The sequence below is a fragment of the Oncorhynchus gorbuscha genome, linkage group LG13 (assembly GCF_021184085.1).
Source record: "Oncorhynchus gorbuscha isolate QuinsamMale2020 ecotype Even-year linkage group LG13, OgorEven_v1.0, whole genome shotgun sequence".
NCBI classification, from domain to species: domain Eukaryota; kingdom Metazoa; phylum Chordata; class Actinopteri; order Salmoniformes; family Salmonidae; genus Oncorhynchus; species Oncorhynchus gorbuscha.
Window position 1 is genome coordinate 22,443,129 of NC_060185.1, and position 22,140 is coordinate 22,465,268.

At 46.0% G+C, this 22,140-nt stretch overlaps 1 protein-coding gene across 1 annotated transcript; it reads right to left on the reverse strand.

Annotated features, from left to right (window-relative positions):
* Positions 1-881: 881 nt before the first annotated feature.
* LOC123993894 (coatomer subunit beta'-like) lies at positions 882-20,696 on the reverse strand. Its single transcript, XM_046296367.1, has 19 exons — positions 20,397-20,696; positions 19,420-19,557; positions 19,179-19,265; positions 18,902-19,028; positions 18,476-18,624; positions 18,148-18,294; positions 15,943-16,042; positions 15,572-15,714; positions 15,125-15,324; positions 12,791-12,901; positions 12,597-12,685; positions 12,374-12,480; positions 10,243-10,386; positions 9,977-10,107; positions 2,817-3,024; positions 2,563-2,673; positions 2,005-2,219; positions 1,664-1,756; positions 882-1,206 (listed from the first exon to the last, which is right to left on the reverse strand). The coding sequence occupies exons 1-19, from the start codon at positions 20,397-20,399 to the stop codon at positions 897-899; spliced, it is 2,613 nt and encodes an 870-aa protein (XP_046152323.1). The 5' UTR covers positions 20,400-20,696; the 3' UTR covers positions 882-896.
* Between the last annotated feature and the right edge of the window lie 1,444 nt (positions 20,697-22,140).

Consider the following 22,140-nt stretch of genomic DNA (forward strand, 5'->3'; position numbering starts at 1 on the left):
CAGTGAGAATCTGGTGTGACCACCATTTGCCTTATGCTTTGCAACACATCTACTTCACATAGAGTTGATCAGGCTGTTGATTGTGGCCTGTGGAATGTTGTCTCACTCCTCTTCAATGGCTATGCGAAGTTACCGGATATTGGCGGGAACTGGAACACTCTGTCATACACGTCGATCCAGAGCATCCCACACATGCTCAATGGGTGACATGTCTCGTTAGTACTAGGACATTTTCAGCTTCCAGGAATTGTGTAGAGATCCTTACGACATGGTGCCGTGCATTATCATGCTGAAACACGAGGTGATGGTGGAAGATGAATGGCATGACAATGGGTCTCAGGATCTCGGCACAGTATCTCTGTGCATTCAAATTGCGATAAAATGCAATTGTGTTCATTGTTTGTAGCTTATGTCCTGCCCATATCATAACCCCACCACCTCTGTTCACAATGTTGACATCAGAAAACTGCTCGCCCACACAACGCCATACATGTGGTCTGCAGTTGTTAGGCCGGTCAGACGTACTACCAAATTATCTTTAATGGTGTTAAAGACGGCTTATGGTAGAGAAATCAGCAAAAGCTCTGGTAGACATTCCTGTAGTTACATGCTCCCTCAAAACTTGAGACATCTGTATTATTGTGTTGTGTGACAAAACTGCACATTTTAGAGTGACATTTTATTGTCCCCAGCACAAGGTGCACCTGTGTAATGATCTTGCTGTTTAATGAGCTTCTTGATATGCCACACCTGTCAGGTGGATGGATAATTTTGGCAAAAGAGAAATGCTAACAAGGATGTAAACATATGTTTTTTTGTGCACATGTAACATTTCTGAGATCTTTTATTTCAGCTCATGAAACAGGGGACTTTACATGTTGTGTTTATATTTTTGTTCAGTGTAAGATGGAAAGAACATGTTCAATCAGGGTTGTGTTAAATAAGTATGAAACAGAAGAAAATGATCCAAAACGGCTGCAAAATTTTTGCCACAATGTTCCCAAGATGTGTGTGTATCTACTCACGGTGATGAGAGGGTACTCCGCGGCGGGCCTCAGCCTGACGTGGGTCTCCTTGAGGTAGTCTTCGGCCAGGAAGGCCTCCTGTAGGCCGGGGAACAGGTTGCTGTAGTCTGTAGGGTTAGCCAACGCATCAGCCGCCTTCTGGTTCACCTTCCCCAGGTTCTCCTTCCACAGCTTCACCACTCTGGAGACACAGAGAGGTCAGTACATGTGTACACACACACACACACACACACACACACACACACACACACACACACACACACACACACACACACACACACACACACACACACACACACACACACACACACACACACACACACACACACACACACACACACACACACACACACACACACACACACACACACACACACACAGCTGTGCAGGTTAGCGTTTTTCTGTCATGAATCATGTGCTGGAGGCAGCTCTGCAGAGTGGTCACTAGCTGGCACAGCCACAAAGTCCTAAATTCAGATTTGTACAATACTGCTAAACCAAATGCTTAACCCTAACCTTGAATTAAGACCAAAAAGCTATATTTTGTTTTCATTCATTTTCTTAATATAGCCAATTTAGCTAAGTTGTGTCTCCAGGGCAAGATTGAGATAATCAAGGTCAACCTGCCAGTGCTATACCTAGACACATGGCTGGGCAGGTATGTTCTGGCCAGGAATGCAGCCTCTGGCAGCCGGTTGGTTTTAATGAGGAGCTCCAGACATTTGTCCAGTCTAGAAGGAAAAAACAGAAATATGGAAATACAATGACTAATGATGAAACCAAGGACATTGACATTTCCAGATCATAAACATAAAGCCCACCAAGATCCAATAATGAAATAAAAATGATGAAACGATAAGAACAATTTATTGACAGATGATGTACATATAAAAGTTAAACCTAAACACTCTGCTCACCCCTCCTCACGTCCCTCTGTACCATCCACCCCCCGCATCCTTCTCTCCCTAAACACACTTACTTCCCCTGGAGGAAATAGGTGAGGAAAGCCACGTTGGTCTTGCCATCTCTCTCTGCCCCCTCTGCCAGCTTGCCCACCATGGTGGTGTTGCCCGAGGCTGTGGCCAACAGCAGTAGCCCCCCATAGTCCTGGGCATGGTGCAGACACTCCTGGGCCAGGACAAACTGGCACTTAGTGGTGGCCAGCTCTGCCAACTGCTTCCACTTCTGCTCCGACTGCAGGGCACCGTGCCAGGGAGAGGGGATGTGGAGAGGGAGAGAAAGGGACGGGGGGAAGAGAGAGAGGGAACAGGTATGCCATGTTAGAAAGACATTCATCACAAACACAAAACAGAAGCCCTATTCACTCTGCTTTTGATTAGTTAAAAATATGATAAGATATAACTTTTACTACAGTATTTCACATGTCATCTTATACTGTAGGTCTCCAAATACTGTATGTCTGCAAATATCCAAATTTGGCCGTACATTTCTCAATACTTTCCTTGCATTCCAAGACTGCTATAATTCCCAGTTTGTCAAAACAAATCCCAGTCTTTCTCTTTACGTGTTGTCTCACCTCAGCCTCTACAGCCAGCTGGTAGGCGATCTTCAGTTCTCCTAGCTGCAGAGCCAACTCAAACCTGTGTTCTGAGTCTGTGGACACAGCCAGAGCCTGCTGCATGAAACCCTGCAGAGAGAGAGATAGAGAGAGGAGAAAGGGTTACACACACACACACAAAATATTCACAGACACTAGAGAGGACACACACAGAAATGGTGTGCGTTAAGACACACACCAATGTAAAAATACACCCACCCTCCCAGTCTCACCTGTTTCTCTAAAAAGTGGGCGACCCTGGTCCTCATCTCTTTAGGGATGGTGGGTAGGACCCTGTCGGCCATCCCAAAGTCCCTCCTCATTACAGCTGTCTGGTACTCCAGTACCGACACCAGCAGAGAGTAAGTGACGATGTTCAGCTCCTTATCACCCAGATACAGACGGTCATCCTTAGGGATGTAGCCCAACAGGTACATAGTTCTATAGCAGACAGACAGGGAGTCAATACAACACCAGTATTTTAGACAGACAGGTACATAGTTCTATAGCAGACAGACAGGGAGTCATTACAACACCAGTATTTTAGACAGACAGGTACATAGTTCTATAGCAGACAGACAGGGAGTCATTACAACACAAATATTTTAGACAGACAGGTACAGTACATACAGTTGAAGTCGGAAGTTTACATACACTTAGGCTGGAGTAATTAAAACTAGTTTTTCAACCACTCCACAAATTTCTTGTAAACAAACTATAGTTTTGGCAAGTTGGTTAAGACATCTACTTTGTGCATGACGCAATACATTTTTCCAACAATTGTTTATTGACAGATTATTTGACTTATTCACTGTATCACAATTCCAGTGGGTCAGAAGTTTACATACACTAAGTTGACTGTGCCTTTAAACAGCTTGGAAAATTCCAGAAAATGATGTCATGGCTTTAGAAGCTTCTGATAGGCTAATTGACATAATTTGAGTCAATTGGAGGTGTAGTTGTGGATGTATTTCAAGGCCTACCTTCAAACTCAGTGCCTCTGATTGACATCATGGGAAAATCAAAATAAATCAGCCAAGACCTCAGAAATACGATTGTAGACCTCCACAAGTCTGGTTCATCCTTGGGAGCAATTTCCAAACGCCTGAAGGTACCACGTTCATCTGTACAAACAATAATACGTAAGTATAAACACCATGGGACCACGCAGCCGTCATACCGCTCAGGAAGGAGACGTGTTCTGTCTCCTAGAGAGTAACGTACTTTGGTGCGAAAAGTGCAAATCAATCCCAGAACAACAGCAAGATGCTGGAGGAAACAGGTACTAAAGTATCTATATCCACAGAAAAACAAGTCCTATATCGGCTTAACCTGAAAGGCAGCTCGATAAGGAAGAAGCCACTGCTCCAAAACCGCCATGAAAAAGCCAGGCTCAGTTTGCAACTGCACATTAGGACAAATATAGTACTTTTTGGAGAAATGTCCTCTGGTCTGATGAAACTGTTTGGCCATAATGACCATCGTTATGTTTGGAGGAAAAAGGGGGAGGCATACAGGCCGAAGAACACCATCCCAACCGTGAAGCACGGGGGTGGCAGCATCATGTTGTGGGTGTGCTTTGCTGCAGGAGGAACTGGTGCACTTCACAAAATAGATGGCATCATGAGGGTGGAAAATTATGTGGATATATTGAAGCAACATCTCAAGACATCAGTCAGGAAGTTAAAGCTTGGTTGCAAATGAGTCTTCCACATGGACAATGACCCCAAGCAGACTTCCAAAGTTGTGGCAAAATGGCTTAAGGACAACAAAGTCAAGTTATTTGTAGCGGGGTGCGTAATAGGCGGCAGAGAAGTTAGGCGCAGGAGAGCAGAACTGGGTAATAACCGGTAAGATTTATTAAGGTAAATCCAGAGCAACAAGATAAATAGGCACAAAAATAACACGTAGTGCGCTCAAGGGGAACATGCACAAGCACTACAATAAACAATCCCACGCAAAGACACGGGGGGAACAGAGGGTTAAATACACAACAAGTAAATGAGGGAGTAGAAACCAGGTGTGTAGAAAAACAAGACAAATGGAAAATGAAAATTGGCCCGACGATGGCTAGAAGACTGGCGGAGCCGACCGCCGAGCGCCGCCCGAACAAGGAGAGGACCCGACTCCGGCGGAAGTCATGACAGTAACCCCCTTCCCCTTGACGCATGGCTCCAGCAGCGCGCCGACGCTGGCCTCGGGGACGACTCCCCCAGCAGATCCTGGCAATACGACCGCAGAAACCTGCCTACATCCTGGTTCACTCTCTCCACCTGCCCATTACTTTTGTGATGAAACCCCAAGGTAAGGCTGATCGAGACCACCAGATATTCCATGAACGCCTTCCAGACCCTCGAAGTGAACTGGGGACCTCTATCAGACACTATATCCTCAGGCACCCCGTAGTGCCGGAAGACGTGTGTAAACAAGGCCTCCGCAGTCTGTAGGACCGTAGGGAGATCGGGCATGGGGGTAGACGGCAGGACTTAGAGAACCGATCCACAACAACCAGTATCGTGGTGTTTCCCTGTGAGGTGGCAGATCGGTAAGAAAATCCACCGACAGGTGCGACCAAAGCCGCTGTGGAACGGGTAAGGGGTGTAGCTTCCCTCTGGGCAGGTGCCTAGGAGCCTTATACTAAGCGCACACCGAGCAGGAGGAAACATAAACCCTCACGTCCTTGGCCAAGGTAGGCCACCAGTACTTGCCAACCAAACAGCGCACCGTCTGACCGATCCCAGGATGACCAGAGGAGGGTGACGTGTGGGCCTAATAGATCAACCGGTCACGGACAGCAGAGAGAACGTACAGACACCCAGCGGTACACTGGAGGGGAGCGGGCTCTGCACGTAACGCCCGCTCAATGTCCGCGTCCAGCTCCCACACTACTGGCGCCACCAGGCAGGAGGCTGGGAGTATGGGGGTGGATCCATGGGCCGCTCCTCTGTGTCATACAGTTGGGACAGTGCGTCTGCCTTCATGTTTTGGGAACCTGGTCTGTAGGAAAGGGAAAAAACAAAACGGGTGAAAAACATGGCCCACCTTGCCTGGCGAGGGTTCAGTCTCCTCGCTGCCCGGATGTACTCCAGATTGCGGTGGTCAGTCCAGATGAGAAAAGGGTGTTTAGCCCCCTCAAGCCAATGTCTCCACGCCTACAGAGCCTTGACGACAGCAAACAGCTCCCAGTCCCCCACGTCATAGTTTCGCTCGGTGGCGTACCCGAGCGCTGAGAGAGCACGGCTCCTATCCCAGCCTCGGACCTGTCCACCTCCACTATGAACGCCAAAGAGGGATCCGGATGGGCCAGCACGGGAGCCAAGGTAAACAGAGCCCTCAGGTGACCATAAGCCCTGTCCGCCTCAGCCGACCACTGCAAACGTACCGGGCCCCACTTCAGCAGTGAGGTAATGGGAGCCGCTGCCTGACCAAAACCCTGGATAAACCTCTGGTAGTAATTGGCAAACCCTAGGAACAGCTGCACTTCCTTTACCTTGGTGGGAGTCGGCCAATTACTCACGGCAGAAATGCGGTCACTCTCCATCTCCACCCCCGAGGTGGAAATGTGGTACCCTAGGAAGGTGATGGACTGCTGGAAGAACAGGCATTGATGTAAAGGTCATGCTCCAACAGTCGACCAAGCACCCTGCGCAGCAGGGACACATGCTCAGCGAGTGCATCGGAGTATATCAGAATGTCATCAATATACACCTACACCCTGCCCGTGCAGGTCCCTGAAAATCTAGTCTACAAAGGCCTGGAAGACTGTCGGAGCATTCATCAACACGTACGGCATGACAAGGTACTCATAATGCCCTGAGGTCATACTGAAGGCCGTCTTCCACTCGTCTCCCTCCTCGCACTCCTGAGATCTAGTTTGGTGAAGAAGCGCACCCCGTGCATTGACTCAATCGCCGTGGCCGTGGTCGGTAACTGTACCTCACTGTGATCTGGTTTAGGCCTCGGTAGTCAATACACGGGCGCAGACCTCTGTCGTGTCTTTACTATCATTAAACTGAAGACTTATAGTTTTTATCAAAGATTCTCTATAATTAGTATTACACGGTCAAACTGATTAATCATGTAACTGTAATTAACTCGGAAGTCGGGGCACCAAGGAAAATATTCAGATTACAAAGTTATAATTTCCTAATATAACCTTTCAGATATTTTCATATCTGATCAATAGTCTTCTGATTAACGAATTATTTACTTTACCTCACGTTAGTCTCATTCCAAACGTCGTAAATTGTTGGTTTACTGCAGGAACACAGTCTTCACTATGAGTCATCCATACATCAATTATCTTAAATAATTTATTTATTAACTAACTAAACAATCACAGAAGTGCACACACACACAAACAAAGTAAATATGGTTGCAAGAAATGATAGGAGAATGTGCCCTAGTGGGCTAAACCGGCATGGGATTGCGGCTGAGTCGGGGTGTTGTATAGGCTTGGCTGCCTGAGGCGGTTCTCAATCAGAGTCAGGTGATTCTCGTTGTCTCTGATTGGGAACCGTATTTAGGTAGCCGGGGTTTCGCTTTGTATTTCGTGGGTGATTGTTCCTGTCTCTGTGTAGTTTCACCAGATAGGCTGTAATTAGGTTTCACGTTCCGTTTGTTGTTTTTGTATTTGTATAGTTATTTCATGTGTCACTTTTTTCATTAAAGTCATGAGTAACCACCACGCTGCATTTCGGTCCGACTCTCTTTTGACAAACGAAGAACGCCGTTACATACAGAGTGATAATTATATCAATTGAAATACTAATCCTTTGCACATGAACGCTCACTCATTCGGGAACAATTGCAATCAAAATATATATTTACGCTCAGTGTGTCGTCTTGATCGCTGTTGTAGAATTCCTAGCTGCAGACTAGTAATTAATATCAAAGACCTGTTCTTATTCTGTCGGTATCGATAGTCTAAGAGTTTAACCACGTGGTATGGTTAAAAGATTCAGCAATGGTCTGCAACCTTCATCCTCTTGTAATAGAGAAAAACATGGTCTACTGAGAACTTCTCAAAGTTGGGGTTTTATTCGGAATTGCAGAAAAGGGGCTGTCGCAGGATGCCTGACTCTAACTGGGCTCATGGGCGGTCCTCTGATTTAGTTCAACTCCAAAGGGAATTGGAGAATTGGAGTCCAAAATCACATTCCACAATTTTACAAACAGTATCATACTCACTCATTCATCTTATACAACAATTAGATGTAAACCTCATATCTGAAGTTATTATATAAACAGTGTTATGGTAATGTGGCCACACCGTCTCCCATGAGCTTCACCAAATTGTACCAAACGGACCAGTTAGTAGCTGGATTCTTCACCGATCTTTTATACCTTCTCCAGATCATAATTGTTGTTCAGACCTCAAGTCCTGTGAGGTGGAAGAAATTCCTTTGTTCTCTATGAAAATTCACTCTCTCGTTATACTGTGTGGCCATGAGGCAGGGTCTTCCCTAGGAATTTACGACCTCTCTGACCACAGCAGCCTAGTTGAAGGGGGAGGCAGGGAGAGGGGGATGGGGCTTGCTGTACCCAAAGAGGGGAACGTCATGACACCTCCCTCCTTCTTCTTCACAAAAAAGAAACTCGAGGAGGCGGGTGATGTGGAGGACCCAATGTACCCCTGACGCAGGGATTCGGAGACATGTGTTTCCATAGCTGCCGTCTCCACCTGTGAGAGGGGATAGACGTGACTCCTGGGAAGTGCAGCGTCTACCAGGATATTTATCGCACAATCGCCCGTCGGTGGGGTGGTAATTGAGTCGCCTTCTTTTTGGATAAGGCGGGAGCCAAATCGGCATATTCAGGGGGAATGCACACAGTGGAGACTGGTCTGGACTCTCCACCGTAGTAGCACCAATGGAAACCCCTGAACACCTCCCGAGCACTCTTGCGTCCACCCCTTGAGAGCCCTCCGTTGCCAAGAAACAGTGGGATCATGACAAGCTAACCTGGGTAGGCCTAGCACCACGGGAAACGCAGGAGAGTCACTGAGGAAGAGACTGATTATCTCCTTGTGACACCCCTGCATCACCATACCCAGAGGAGCGGTGGCCTCCCTAATCAACCCAGACCCTAATGGTCGACTGTCTAAGGCATGACCGGGGAAGGGCACAGCCACGGAAACAATAGAGATCCCTAAACTAAGGACGAACGATCTGTCTATAAAATTCCCAGCCGCGCCTGAAATCGACGAGCGCCTTAATGCTGGGAATTGGGAGAAAACTCAGGAAAAGTAACATACAAAAACATGTGTGCAACAGAGGGCTTTGGGTGAGAAGGGTGCCGGCTCACCTGGGATGACGCTAGAGTGCCCTGCCTGCTGCCTCAATCCCCAGAGGGACCAACCTGGCACCGACTGCAGTGTGACCTCTGTGGCCACAGATGGTGCACGAGCCGGCACCTCCTCCAGTCTCCCTATGCACCTCCCAGCTCCATGGGCACCGGAGTGGCGGTGCTGGGGATGGAACCGACAGAACCCGATCTGGGCGTCCGCGGGTAGCCAGCAGGTTATCCAGCCGAATGGACAGGTCCACCAGCTGGTCGAAGGTGAGGGTGGTGTCCCTGCAGGCCAACTCCCGACGGACGTCCTCGCGCAAACTGTGCCGCGTGCCGCCCGAACAAGGAGAGGACCCGACTTCGGCAGAAGTCGTGACATTATTGGAGTGACCATCACAAAGCACTGACCTCAATCCTATAGAAAATGTGTGGGCAGAACTGAAAAAGCGTGTGCGAGCAAGGAGGACTACAAACCTGACTCAGCTACACCATCTCTGTCAGGAGGAATGGGCCAAAATTCACCCAACTTATTGTGGGAAGCTTGTGGAAGGCTACCTGAAACGTTTGACCCAAGATAAACAATTTAAAGGCAATGCTACCAAATCCTAATTCAGTGTAAAATTCTGACCCACTGGGAATGTGATGAAAGAAATAAAAGCTGAAATAAATCACTCTCTACTATTATTCTGACATTTCACATTCTTAAAATAAAGTGATGATCATAACTGACCTAAGACAGGCAATTTTTACTAGGATTAAATGTCAGGAATTGTGAAAAACTGAATTTAAATGTATTTGGCTAAGGTGTATGTAAACTTCTGACTTCAACTGTAGTTCTATAGCAGACAGACAGGGGAGTCAAAACAACACCAGTATTAAGGTGAGCACATAGCTTGAATGAAAGGAAACATGCCATGCAATGGCTTAAGGAAACGACATTATGACATAACATTTTGTAAGGCATGAATCCTTTATGTTTTAGGCTATAGGGAACTGTAAGAGTTGAGCGAGATTTGAAATATTGAAACACATGCATAAGAGGTCATTTGAGGTCAACAGGTCAATGGTTTGTAGCAGTCTCAGCAGGTAGGCACAGTCTTACCTGTCCAGGTGGGCGACGGTGACAATCTCTCCTCCTACGTAGTAATTGAGTCTGTTGACTGAGCTGGTGTAGATGAAACAGTCTCCCACCCACAGACCAGTCTTCACCACCTCCTGAATCTCACCCAACACCTAGAGAAAGGGGGGTGAGTGGGGAGAGAGAGACCGAGAGTGGGAGAGATATAGGTATGGAAAAAATGTTAGAGTAGAAATACAAAATAAATTGTCCTATCCAGAATCTAATCTCTAGATGTCGCGTAGTCTCACCTCGAAGGCATCCTCTATCCCATCCTCAGTGACTCCCTCCTTGGTCTCCTGTGCTGTTGCCACTTTCTCAGCCAGGTAGCGCAGCACAAAGAAAGACTCCTCCGTGGCAATACACACCAGCTCCCCAGACTCTGACCAGAAGACCTGAGGAAAGAAGAGGTGGTTACAGGAGGGATGTGTCGCTGTGGAGAGGAGGGTTGTGTCACTGTGGAGAGGAGGGTTGTGTCGCTGTGGGGAGGAGGTCAGAGGAGGGTTGGGTCACTGTGGAGAGGAGGGTTGTGTCACTGTGGAGAGGAGGGTTGTGTCAATGTGGAGAGGAGCGTTGTGTCGCTGTGGGGAGGAGGTCAGAGGAGGGTTGGGTCACTGTGGAGAGGAGGGTTGTGTCACTGTGGAGAGGAGGGTTGTGTCACTGTGGAGAGGAGGTCAGAAGAGGGTTGGGTCGTTGTGGAGAGGAGGTCAGAAGAGGGTTGGGTCGCTGTGGAGAGGAGAACAGAGGAGGGTTGGATTGCTGTGGAGAGGAGGTCAGAAGAGGGTTGGGTCGCTGTGGAGAGGAAGTCAGAGGAGGTTTGGGTTGCTGTGGAGAGGAGGTCAAAGGAAGGTTGGGTCGCTGTGGAGAGGAGGGTTGGGTTGCTGTGGAGAGGAGGTTAGAGGAGGATTGGGTCGCTGTGGAGAGGAGGTTAGAGGAGGGTTTGGTCACTGTGGAGAGGAGGGTTAGAGAAGGGTTGGGTCGCAGTGGGGATGGTGTTAGAGAAGGGTTGGGTGGCAGTGGAGAGGGGGTTAGAGAAGGGTTGGGTTGCAATGAAGAGGGGGGTAGAGAAGGGTTGAGTCGCTGTGGAGAGGAGGTTAGAGGAGGGTTTGGTCACTGTGGAGAGGGGGTTAGAGAAGGGTTGGGTCGCAGTGGGGATGGTGTTAGAGAAGGGTTGGGTGGCAGTGGAGAGGGGGTTAGAGAAGGGTTGGGTTGCAGTGGAGAGGGGGGTAGAGAAGGGTTGGGTTGCAGTGGAGAGGAGGTTAGAGAAGGGTTTGGTCACTGTGGAGAGGGGGATAGAGAAGGGTTGGGTCGCTGTGGAGAGGAGGTTAGAGGAGGGTTTGGTCACTGTGGAGAGAGGGTTAGAGAAGGGTTGGGTTGCAGTGGCGAGGGGGGTTGAGAAGGGTTGGGTCGCTGTGGAGAGGAGGTTAGAGGAGGGTTTGGTCACTGTGGAGAGGGGGTTAGAGAAGGGTTGGGTCGCAGTGGGGATGGGGTTAGAGAAGGGTTGGGTGGCAGTGGAGAGGGGATTAGAGAAGGGTTGGGTTGCAGTGGAGAGGGTGGTAGAGAAGGGTTAGGTCGTTGTGGAGAGGAGTTTAGAGAAGTGTTGGGTCGCTGAGTAGAGGAGGTTAGAAGAGGGTTTGGTAGCTGTGAAGAGGGGGTTGGATCGCTGTGGGGAGGAGGTTAGAGGAGGGTTGGCTCACTGTGGGGAATAAGTTAGAGGAGGGTTGGATCAATGTGGGGAGGAAGTTAGAGGAGGGTTAGATTGCTGTGGGGAGGAATTAAGAGGAGGGTTTGATCGCAGTGGGGAGGAGGTCAGAGGAGGGTTGGGTCGCTGTGGAGAGGAGATTAGAGGAGGGTTTGGTCACTGTGGAGAAGGGGTTAGAGAACGGTTGGGTCGCAGTTGAGAGTGGGTTAGTGGAGGGTTGTTTGGCAGTGGAGAGGGGGTAAAATAATGGTTGGGTCGCTGTGGACAGGGGTTTAGAGAAGGGTTGGGTCGTTGTGGAGAGGAGGTTAGATAAGGGTTGGGTCGCTGTGTAGAGGAGGTTAGAGGAGGGTTGGGTTGCTGTGGGGAAGAGGTTAGAAGAGGGTTTGGTAGCTGTGAAGAGGGGTTGGATCGCTGTGGGGAGGAGGTTAGAGGAGGGTTGGCTCGCTGTGGGGAATAAGTTAGAGGAGGGTTGGATCACTGTGGGGAGGAATTTAGAGGATGGTTGGATCGCTGTGGGGAGGAATTTAGAGGAGGGTTGTAATCGCTGTGGGGAGGAAGTCAGAGGAGGGTGAGCCTAGGCGCTGTCTGGACCTGCTATAATCTGTAAATGGTGACGTGTCTGAAAGTTGATATAGATCAACTGTGGATTAATAACAGTTTAAATACTGTAGCCGACTCACGTGTTTAGGCTGGATCTCAATGCGGCGGACCAGCTCTGTGTTCTCCCAATCGTAGAAGGCCAGACCACTCACTGACCTCACGCCCAGCAAGAACCCACCATGGATACCTGCAGGGGATGATACACACATATCGTTAGGTATAACACATCAGCATATCATCTGCATGCAGACACACACACAGGGAGTCAGCTCATACTGGATCAAATAGATATGTTTGTCTTACCTTCTGCCCCAAAGTCTGGTTTAAAAGACTTATTTTCCTTGAAGTTCTTGAAGATTTTGACCATGCTGGTGCTCTCCCGAGTAGCATACCTGCCATAGAAACAACAGTGGTTAAGTCAGCCTGACCATACTAGACTGTGGATGGTCCATAGATGACTGTGTATGAGTGGTCAGTGTGTGGTTGACTTGATTTACTCTGAGGAGTCGTGGCCCCAGACAAACTCCTGTGCTGAACCGAAGCTCTTGTTCCTCAGGGCCATTGCAGTGTAGATGATGTACTCTCCATCCCCACACACCACCACAAACCTGTAACACACATACACACACAGACACACAACATTAGTTAGTGTGTGATCACACACCAGTGCTGAGGGAAGGACAACTCATAGTAATGGATGAAATGGAGTCAATGGAATGATATCAACCACATATAAACCACGTTTGATACCATTCCATTTGCTCCCTTCAAGACATTATTATGAGCCATCCTCCCATCAGCAGCCTCCACTGACACACACACACACACACACACACACACACACACACACACACACACACACACACACACACACACACACACACACACACACACACACACACACACACACACACACACACACACACACACACACACACACACACACACACACACACACACACACACACACACACACACACACATATACTGTCCATTTATGGTCCTGTAAAGCTCAGTTGGTAGAGCATGGTGCTTGCAACACTAAGATTGTGGGTTCGATTCCCGGGGCACAACAGTACATATAAATGCATGCTCGCATGACTGTAAGTCACTTTGGATAAAAGCATCTGCTAAATAGCATATATACAGTACCAGTCAAAAGGCTGGACACACCAACTCATTCCAGGGTTTTTCTGTATTTTTACTATTTTCTACATTGTAGATAGAACAACAGTGAAGACATCAAAACTATGAAATAACACATACGGAATCAAGTAGTAACCAAAAAAGTGTTAAACAAATCTAAATATATTTTATATTTGAGATTCTTCAAAGTAGCTATCCTTTGCCTTGATGACAGCTCTGCACACTCTTGGCATTCTCTCAACCAGCTTCATGAGGTAGTCACCTGGAATGCATTTCAATTAATTGGTGTGCCTTGTTCAAGGTTTGTGGAATTTGTGTTGTGAGTAGGGGTGGTATACAGAAGATAGCCCTATTTGGTAAAAGACCAAGTCCATCCGGTCGTGTATCACATTGGGAGTCCCATAGGGCGGCGCACAATCGGCCCAGTGTCGTTTGGATTTGGCTGGGGTAGGCCGTCATTGTAAATAAGAATTGGTTCTTAACAGACTTGACTAATTAAATAAAGGTTCCATATTATGGCAAGAACAGCCCAAATAAGCAAAGAGAAACTATAGTCCATCATTACTTTAAGACATGAAGGTCAATCAATGCGGAAAATTGAAAGAACTTTTAAAGTTTCTTCAAATGCAGCCGCAAAAACCATCAAGCACTATGATGAAACTGGCTCTCATGACGACCGCCACAGATAAGTAAGACCCATAGTTACCTCTGCTACAGAGGATAATTTCATTAGAGTTACCAGTCTCAGAAATTGCAGCCTAAATAAATGCACATCTATCTCATCCTCAACTGTTCAGAGGAGACTGTGGCCTTCATGGTCGAAATGCTGCAAAGAAACCATTATTGCTGCAAAGAAACCATTACTAAAGGACACCAATAAGAAGAGACTTGCTTGGGCCAAGAAACACGAACAATGGACATTAGACCGGTGGAAATATGTCCAAATTTGAGAGTTTTGGTTCTAACCGCCGTGTCTTTGTGAGACGCAGAGTTGGTGAACAGATGATCTCTGCATGTGTGGTTCCCACCGTGACTCATGGAGGAGGCGGTATGGTGGTGCTTTGCTTGTGACACTGTTTGATTTATTTTGACTTCAAGGCACACTTAACCAGCATGGCTACCACAGCATTCTGCAGCGATAAGCCATCCCATCTGGTTTGCGCTTAGTTGGACTATCATTTGTTTTCCACAGGACAATGACCCAACACACCTCCAGGCTGTGTAAGGGCTATTTGACCAAGAAGGAGAGTGATGGAGTGCTGTATCAGACCACCCGACCTCAACCCAATTGAGATGGTGCCAACAAGTGCTCAGCATATGTGGGAACTCCTTCAAGATGGTTGGAAAAGCATTCCAGGTAAAGCTGGGTGAGAGAATGCCAAGAGTGTGCAAAGCTATCATCAAGGCAAATGTTGGCTACTTTGAATAATCTCAAATATAAAACATATTTTGATTTGTTTAGCACTTTTTTGCTTACTACATGATTCCATATGTGTTATTTTATAGTTTTGATATCTTCACTATTATTCTACAATGTAGAAAATAGTTTTTAAAAATAAAGAAAAACCCTGGAATGAGTTGGTGTGTCCAAACTTTTGACTGGTACTGTATATATATTTTTTTACATTTGATGAGCAACTAGTACACACATGCACACAAACACGGTAACACACGCACACCCTGACCTGCCGTTGGGGTTGTGCTGGATGGTCTGGGGATAGATTTCACAGCTGCCCATGTCTTTGACGGCCAGGGACAGCCTCTCTCCGTCCTGTATCTCAGCCTCTCCCATGGCCTTCAGGTTGGCCTGCTGCACCTCAGAGTGCTTGGCCCACATGATCTTACCGTTAGAGTCCATAGACATGGCTGGTTCCTCACAACCCAACTGAGGGAGGGAGGGGGGGATGAGGAGAGAGAGGGAGAAGAGGTGGGAGAGAGTGAAGAAGATGAGACAGAGGAAGAGAAGGAGTGATGTTCAAATTATAATATTTCAACTTCAGCTGAACAGCCTACAGAATCAAACTGGCCCTGTATGAAAACGATACAAGCATGATTACCAACGATACTAATAATCAGATCACTGACCCCACATCATTCTTGATATGTACTTTAGAGTTTCCTTAAGTTGGTACCTTGATGATGATGCTGCCTTCATCATATCCCAGCGCCACACTGTTGGCGCCTCGTTGGCCACACACACACCACACACGTTCCATCCCATAGTTCAGTGTGTTTTCCAGGCGGTACGTGCTGGAATGCCATAGTCTCACTGTGCCTGTATGTCCATAAGAAGGTAGAAGAAGGGTGGAGAGAAAGAGATTTACATGTGAGAGGAGAGGTAATGGATCCAGGGAAGACTAGAACTAGTCAACATAACAAGAAAGCACCATGTTATTACCACGGTACAATGTTACAACTTTAAAATGTTATTACTATGTTATAACATAGGTAAACACCTTGTTGTTCCATTCTAAAGGGATAAGGTAAACACTACACTACCCACCGTCCTCGGAGCCTGTGAGAATGATTGGCAGCTCAGGGTGAAAGCTGACACAGGACACATTCTGGGTATGGCCCTCTAGAGTCTGCACACATGTCTTATTCTGGAGGTAGAGGAGAGGACTAGAGTAGAATCAGTCAACTCAATATATATCATCACTAGGACAGACGCGTAACACTTCAAGTGTGTGTATTTTCTCATCTGAAAAGTGTGTGTGCTGTGCATATTCATATGGGTTTCATTCTTCGTTTGAGAGTGTGTGAAAAACTGTGTGTACATGTGTATATAAACTGTGTGTACGTGTGTATATAAACTGTGTGTACATGTGTATATAAACTGTGTGTACATGTGTATATAAACTGTGTGTACATGTGTATATAAACTGTGTGTACATGTGTATATAAACTGTGTGTACATGTGTATATAAACTGTGTGTACATGTGTATATAAACTGTGTGTACATGTGTATATAAACTGTGTGTACATGTGTATATAAACTGTGTGTACATGTGTATATAAACTGTGTGTACGTGTGTATATAAACTGTGTGTAAATGTGTACAGTCGTGGCCAAAAGTTTTGAGAATGACACAAATATTCATTTCCACAAAGTTTGCTGCTTCAGTGTCTTTAGATATTTTTGTCAGATGTTACTATGGAATACTGAAGTATAATTACAATTTCATAAGTGTCAAAGGCTTTTATTGACAATTACATGAAGTTGATGCAAAGAGTCAATATTTGCAGTGTTGACCCTTCTTGTTCAAAACCTCTGCAATCCGCCCTGGCATGCTGTCAATTAACTTCTGGGCCACATCCTGACTGATGGCAGCCCATTCTTGCATAATCAATGCTTGGAGTTTGTCAGAATTTGTGTGGTTTTGTTTGTCCACCCGCCTCTTGACGATTGACCACAAGTTCTCAATGGGATTAAGGTCTGGGGGGTTTCCTGGCCATGGACCCACAATATTGATGTTTTGTTCCCCAAGTCACTTAGTTATCACTTTTGCCTAATGGCAAGGTGCTCCATCATGCTGGAAAAGGCATTGTTCATCACCAAACTGTTCCTGGATGGTTGGGAGAAGTTGCTCTCTGAGGATGTGTTGGTACCATTCTTTATTCATGGCTGTGTTCTTAGGCAAAATTGTGAGTGAGCCCACTCCCTTGGCTGAGAAGCAACCCCACACATGAATTTTCTCAGGATGCTTTACTGTTGGCATGACACAGGACTGATGACAGCGCTCACCTTGTCCGGGTGCCCCAAACAATCGGCAGCAATATCCTTGCCTGTCAAGCCCTTTTTGTGCAAAGCAATGATGACAGCACAAGTTTCCTTGCAGGTAACCATGATTGACAGAGGAAGAACAATGATTCCAAGCACCACCCTCCTTTTGAGGCTTCCAGTCTGTTATTCGAGCTCAATCAGCATGACAGAGTGATCTCCAGCCTTGTCCTCGTCAACATCACACCTGTGTTAACGAGAGAATCACTGACATGATGTCAGCTGGTCCTTTTGTGGCAGGGCTGAAATGCAGTGGAAATGTTTTTGGGGGGATTCAGTTCATTTGCATGGCAAAGAGGGACTTTGTGATTAATTGCAATTCATCTGATCACTTTTCATAACATTCTGGAGTATATGCAAATTGCCATCATGCAGCAGACTTTGGGAAAATTAATATTTGTGTCATTCTCAAAACTTTATTTTTATTTTTAAATTTTACCCCCTTTTCTCCCCAATTTAGTGGTATCCAATTGTTTTGTAGTTACTATCTTGTCCCATCTCTACAACTCCCGTACGGGCTCGGGAGAGACGAAGGTCGAAAGCCATGCGTCCTTATTAACACAGCGCGCATCCAAACCAGAAGCCAGCTGCACCAATGTGTCAAAGGAAACACAGTGCACCTGGGGACCTGGTTAGCGTGTACCGTGCCTGGCCTGCCACAGGAGTCGCTAGTGCGCGATGAGACAAGGATATCCAAGCCAAGCCCTCCCTAAACCAGACGACGCTAGGCTAATTGTGCGTCGCCCCATGGACCTCTCGGTCACGGCTGGCTGCGACAGAGCCTGGGCTCGAACCCAGAGTCTCTGGTGGCACAGCTAGCACTGCGATGCAGTGCCCTAGACCACTGCGCCACCCAGGAGGCCCATTATCAAAACTTTGGCCAAGACTGTACATAAACTGTGTTTCCATGTTTATTTCCATGTGTACCTGGTAGTCCCAGATCTTGACCAGGCGGTCGTCAGCTCCTGATATAAGATAGGGCTTGTCCCCTCCACTGTAGTAGTCGATACAGTTGACTCCTTTCTCATGGCCCTCCAGAGTGAAGTTAGGGGAGGAAGATCCCAGCTGCCAGACCTGCAACAGCCAAGGGCCAAAGAATACTCCAGTTTATTACTGAAATGTAGTGGTAATGATTTACAACAATTGTATAGAATTCATGAAACATTACACATCTATAAGCACTTCAGCATGACAATAATCCAACCAACAACTGTAGTGGTACAAACACAAAGATTAGTGTGTGTACTGTATGTACCTTAATGGTCCTGTCCAGGGAGGCGCTGGCAAACTGGTTGTTGTCTTTAGGGTTGATGACGATCTGCATGACATAGTGGGTGTGGCCCTCAAACACCTGACCACACACCCACTTCCTGTCCCAGTCCCAAAGCTTGATCAGCATGTCATCTGGACACACAAACAAACATGCACACACACACACACACACACACACACACACACACACACACACACACACACACACACACACACACACACACACACACACACACACACACACACACACACACACACACACACACACACACACACACACACACACACACACACACACACACACACACACGATCATGTTCACAATATTCAATGGTTGATGTTTGTAATTTATGTATATATAAAGAGAGAAAGAGAGAGTGAGAGAAAGAAAGAGACAAACACAACATACCACTGCTGGTAAGGATGTAAGGTTGTGTTGGGTGGACTGCGATGCAGCGGATGTAGTCAGAGTGGGCCTCAAACATGTGAGTTCTCTCCAGAGTGTTGTAGTTAAACACACGGATCTGCATGTCATCCTGGGGAGGAACAGAGAAGAGCAAGAGAGAGGGGGGAGAAGGTGAAGGGAGAGAGGGTGGAGAAGGTTAAAATGGAGAGAGATATGGGAAAACTCTGAACAGGACAGATAGATGCATTATAAGCAGTTATAAGGGTGTTATAACACTTACTGCTCCTGCAATGACCCAGTGCTTCCTCGCCACAAACTTAGCCACTCTCACAGGCAGGTCACACACCTCGAATGTCTTCACCAGGGTCTACACAGATTCAAAAGAATCACCAGCATCATGGTTATCATCATCATAGAGAGACAATCCATTCATATATCACTCAAGAACATAGTGTGCAGCAAGGTCTACAATGAATGAATGAATGAGAACTGAATCCTAAATGAGAATGAATGTTGTTTACCTGTGTCTCATGGTTCCAGACACAGACACTGCCATTGTACAGGCTGGCAACCATCCATGGTTCAGTTGGGTGCAGGTCCACACTCTTCACACGGTCCGACCGAGCGGTCAGCTTCCGCTTGATGTCCAACCGGAGAGGCTGAGAGGGACAGAGGGAGAGAGAGAGAGAACCCAATATATTAAGTCATATTGTACCTATGACTCCTAACTTATACTAGACACAGTATCTTATTTTGATACTAACCAGATTACTCTTCACTCCTATGTATATGCAGATCAGTAGAACCAATAAATAAAACATCTGATTTGACAGAGATCAGATCTCAGTATGTTTTAATAGAGACAGGTCGGATACACTTCCCCCTTTTTATTATTATAACATGTATTCACATTAGTCTGATTACGCTTATCAATAAAACTAGAAGTGTATCCAAACCATAACAGCTATACACTCGTCGGCCTACAGTAGATACAAAGTTTCACAAAGTGGCACCAAGTCAACTGTACAGCTTGTGGGGAGGGTTAATATGGGGGCGTGTCTGTGGAATGTGTCTCATTCCACCACATTTGAGGTGCATGAATGATTCTCTCTGGTCTGGAAATTCCCAGGCATTAGCCATTTGCGATAAGGTAGTTTAGGAAAAACATCGTTATATAAAGTTACATATTGAAGTACTAGCATGTTTAGTAACTGACCAATCGATCAGAGACTTCATGACTCTTTTGAATACCATATTATAACATTATTGCCATTTCTAGAGTTTCTGCAATATCTTCAATCACAACTAGACAGGCATATTTTAATTCTTTGGATGTGGTCTAAATTAGTTTTCAATCAGGTAGCAATCGTAAAAAAAGCTATTCATATAAAAAAAAATGCCTAAAACGACTGGCCTGAGCGGCAGCGGATCTTTGTCAATACTTTCACTCTAAATATATGTTGCACTTCATTCAAAATCGATGTTTTCATTTCCTTACCATGTTTCTACGTCTGCGGGTAGTGTTTGGCCAAAGTGCCCGACCACCCTGAGAAATGAGTCGGGCTGGTAGACTAGTTTAGAGCGGAGAGTCTTCTTGGCGACGTGGAGTCTATGACGCTTCCTGGCTGCACTTCGCAAGATCCGGTGGGGCACCAGTACAGTCTGTACCTAACATGATCAGACTATGCGGTGTGTATGTACGTTACAGAGAAATGTATGGACGTTCTACGACAGGCAAAATCAGGTCATTATATGTTGCCTACCCACTCTCCCCTCCAAAAAAATATACATAAATAAAAACGAATAAATGAATGAATTATAAAGATAATCATTAATTTGAACATCTTAAACATGGCCTAATTTCCCATTTGTTCAAATTATCTCCCTATTTCCAATGTGTATAAATATGCTAACTTGGTGAGTGAATAGTCTTTCAGATGTTTATCAGGCTAAAGCTACAGTATCTAGGCTTACCCAATATAGTCCATGCAGAGTTCAACTCAAATAAAACTTTATTTGTCACATGCACTGAATACAACAAGTGTAGACTTGACCGTGAAATGCTTACTTACAAGTACTTAACCAACAGTGCAGTTCAAGAAGAGTTAGGTAAATATTGACCAAGTAGACTATAATAAAGTAACACAATAAGAATAACAATAATGAGGCTGTATACAGGGGGCACCGGTACCGAGTCAGTGTGCAGGGGTACAGGCTAGTTGAGGTCATTTGTACATGTAGGTGGGGGGGAAGTGACTATGCATAGGTAACAAACAAACAGCGAGTAGCAGCAGTGTACAAAAGGGGAGGGGGGTGGCAATTTTATTAATTGTTCAGCAGTCTTATGGCTTGGGGGTAGAAGCTGTTGAGGAGCCTTTTGGTCCTCAACTTGGCGCTCCGGTACGGCTTGCTGTGTGGTAGCAGAGAAAACAGTCTATAACTTGGGTGACTGGAGTCTGACAATTTTATGGGCTTTCCTCTGACACCGCCTATTATATACAGTTGAAGTCGGAAGTTTACATACACTTAGGTTGGAGTCATCAAAACTTGTTTTTCATCTATTGCACAAACTTCTTGTTAACAACCTATAGTTTTGGCAAGTCAGTTAGGACATCTACTTTGTGCATGACACAAGTCATTTTTCAAAAAATAGTTTACAGACAGATTGTTTGACATATAATTCACTATATCACAATTCCAGTGGGTCAGACATTTACATACACTTAGTTGACTGTGCCTTTAAACAGCTTGGAAAATTCCAGAAAATGATGTCATGGCTTTAGAAGCTTCTGATAGGCTAATTTATATAATTTGAGTCAATTGGAGGTGTACCTGTGGATGTATTTCAAGGCCTACCTTCAAACTCAGTGCCTCTTTGCTTGACATCATGGGAAAATATAAAGAAATCAGCCAAGACCTCAGAAATACAATTGTAGACCTCCACAAGTTTGGTTCATTCTTGGGAGCAATTTCCAAACGCCTGAAGGTACCACGTTCATCTGTACAAACAATAGTATGCAAGTATAAACACCATGGGACCACACAGCCGTCATACCACTCAGGAAGGAGACGTAATTCTGTTTCTGTCACGCCCTGGTCTTAGTATTTTGTGTTTTCTTTATTAATTTGGTCAGGCCTTGGTGTAACATGGGTTATTTATGTGATGTGTTTTGTCTTGGGTTTTTTGTAGGTTACGGGATTGTGGTATAGTATAGTAGTCTAAGAAAGTCTATGGTTGCCTG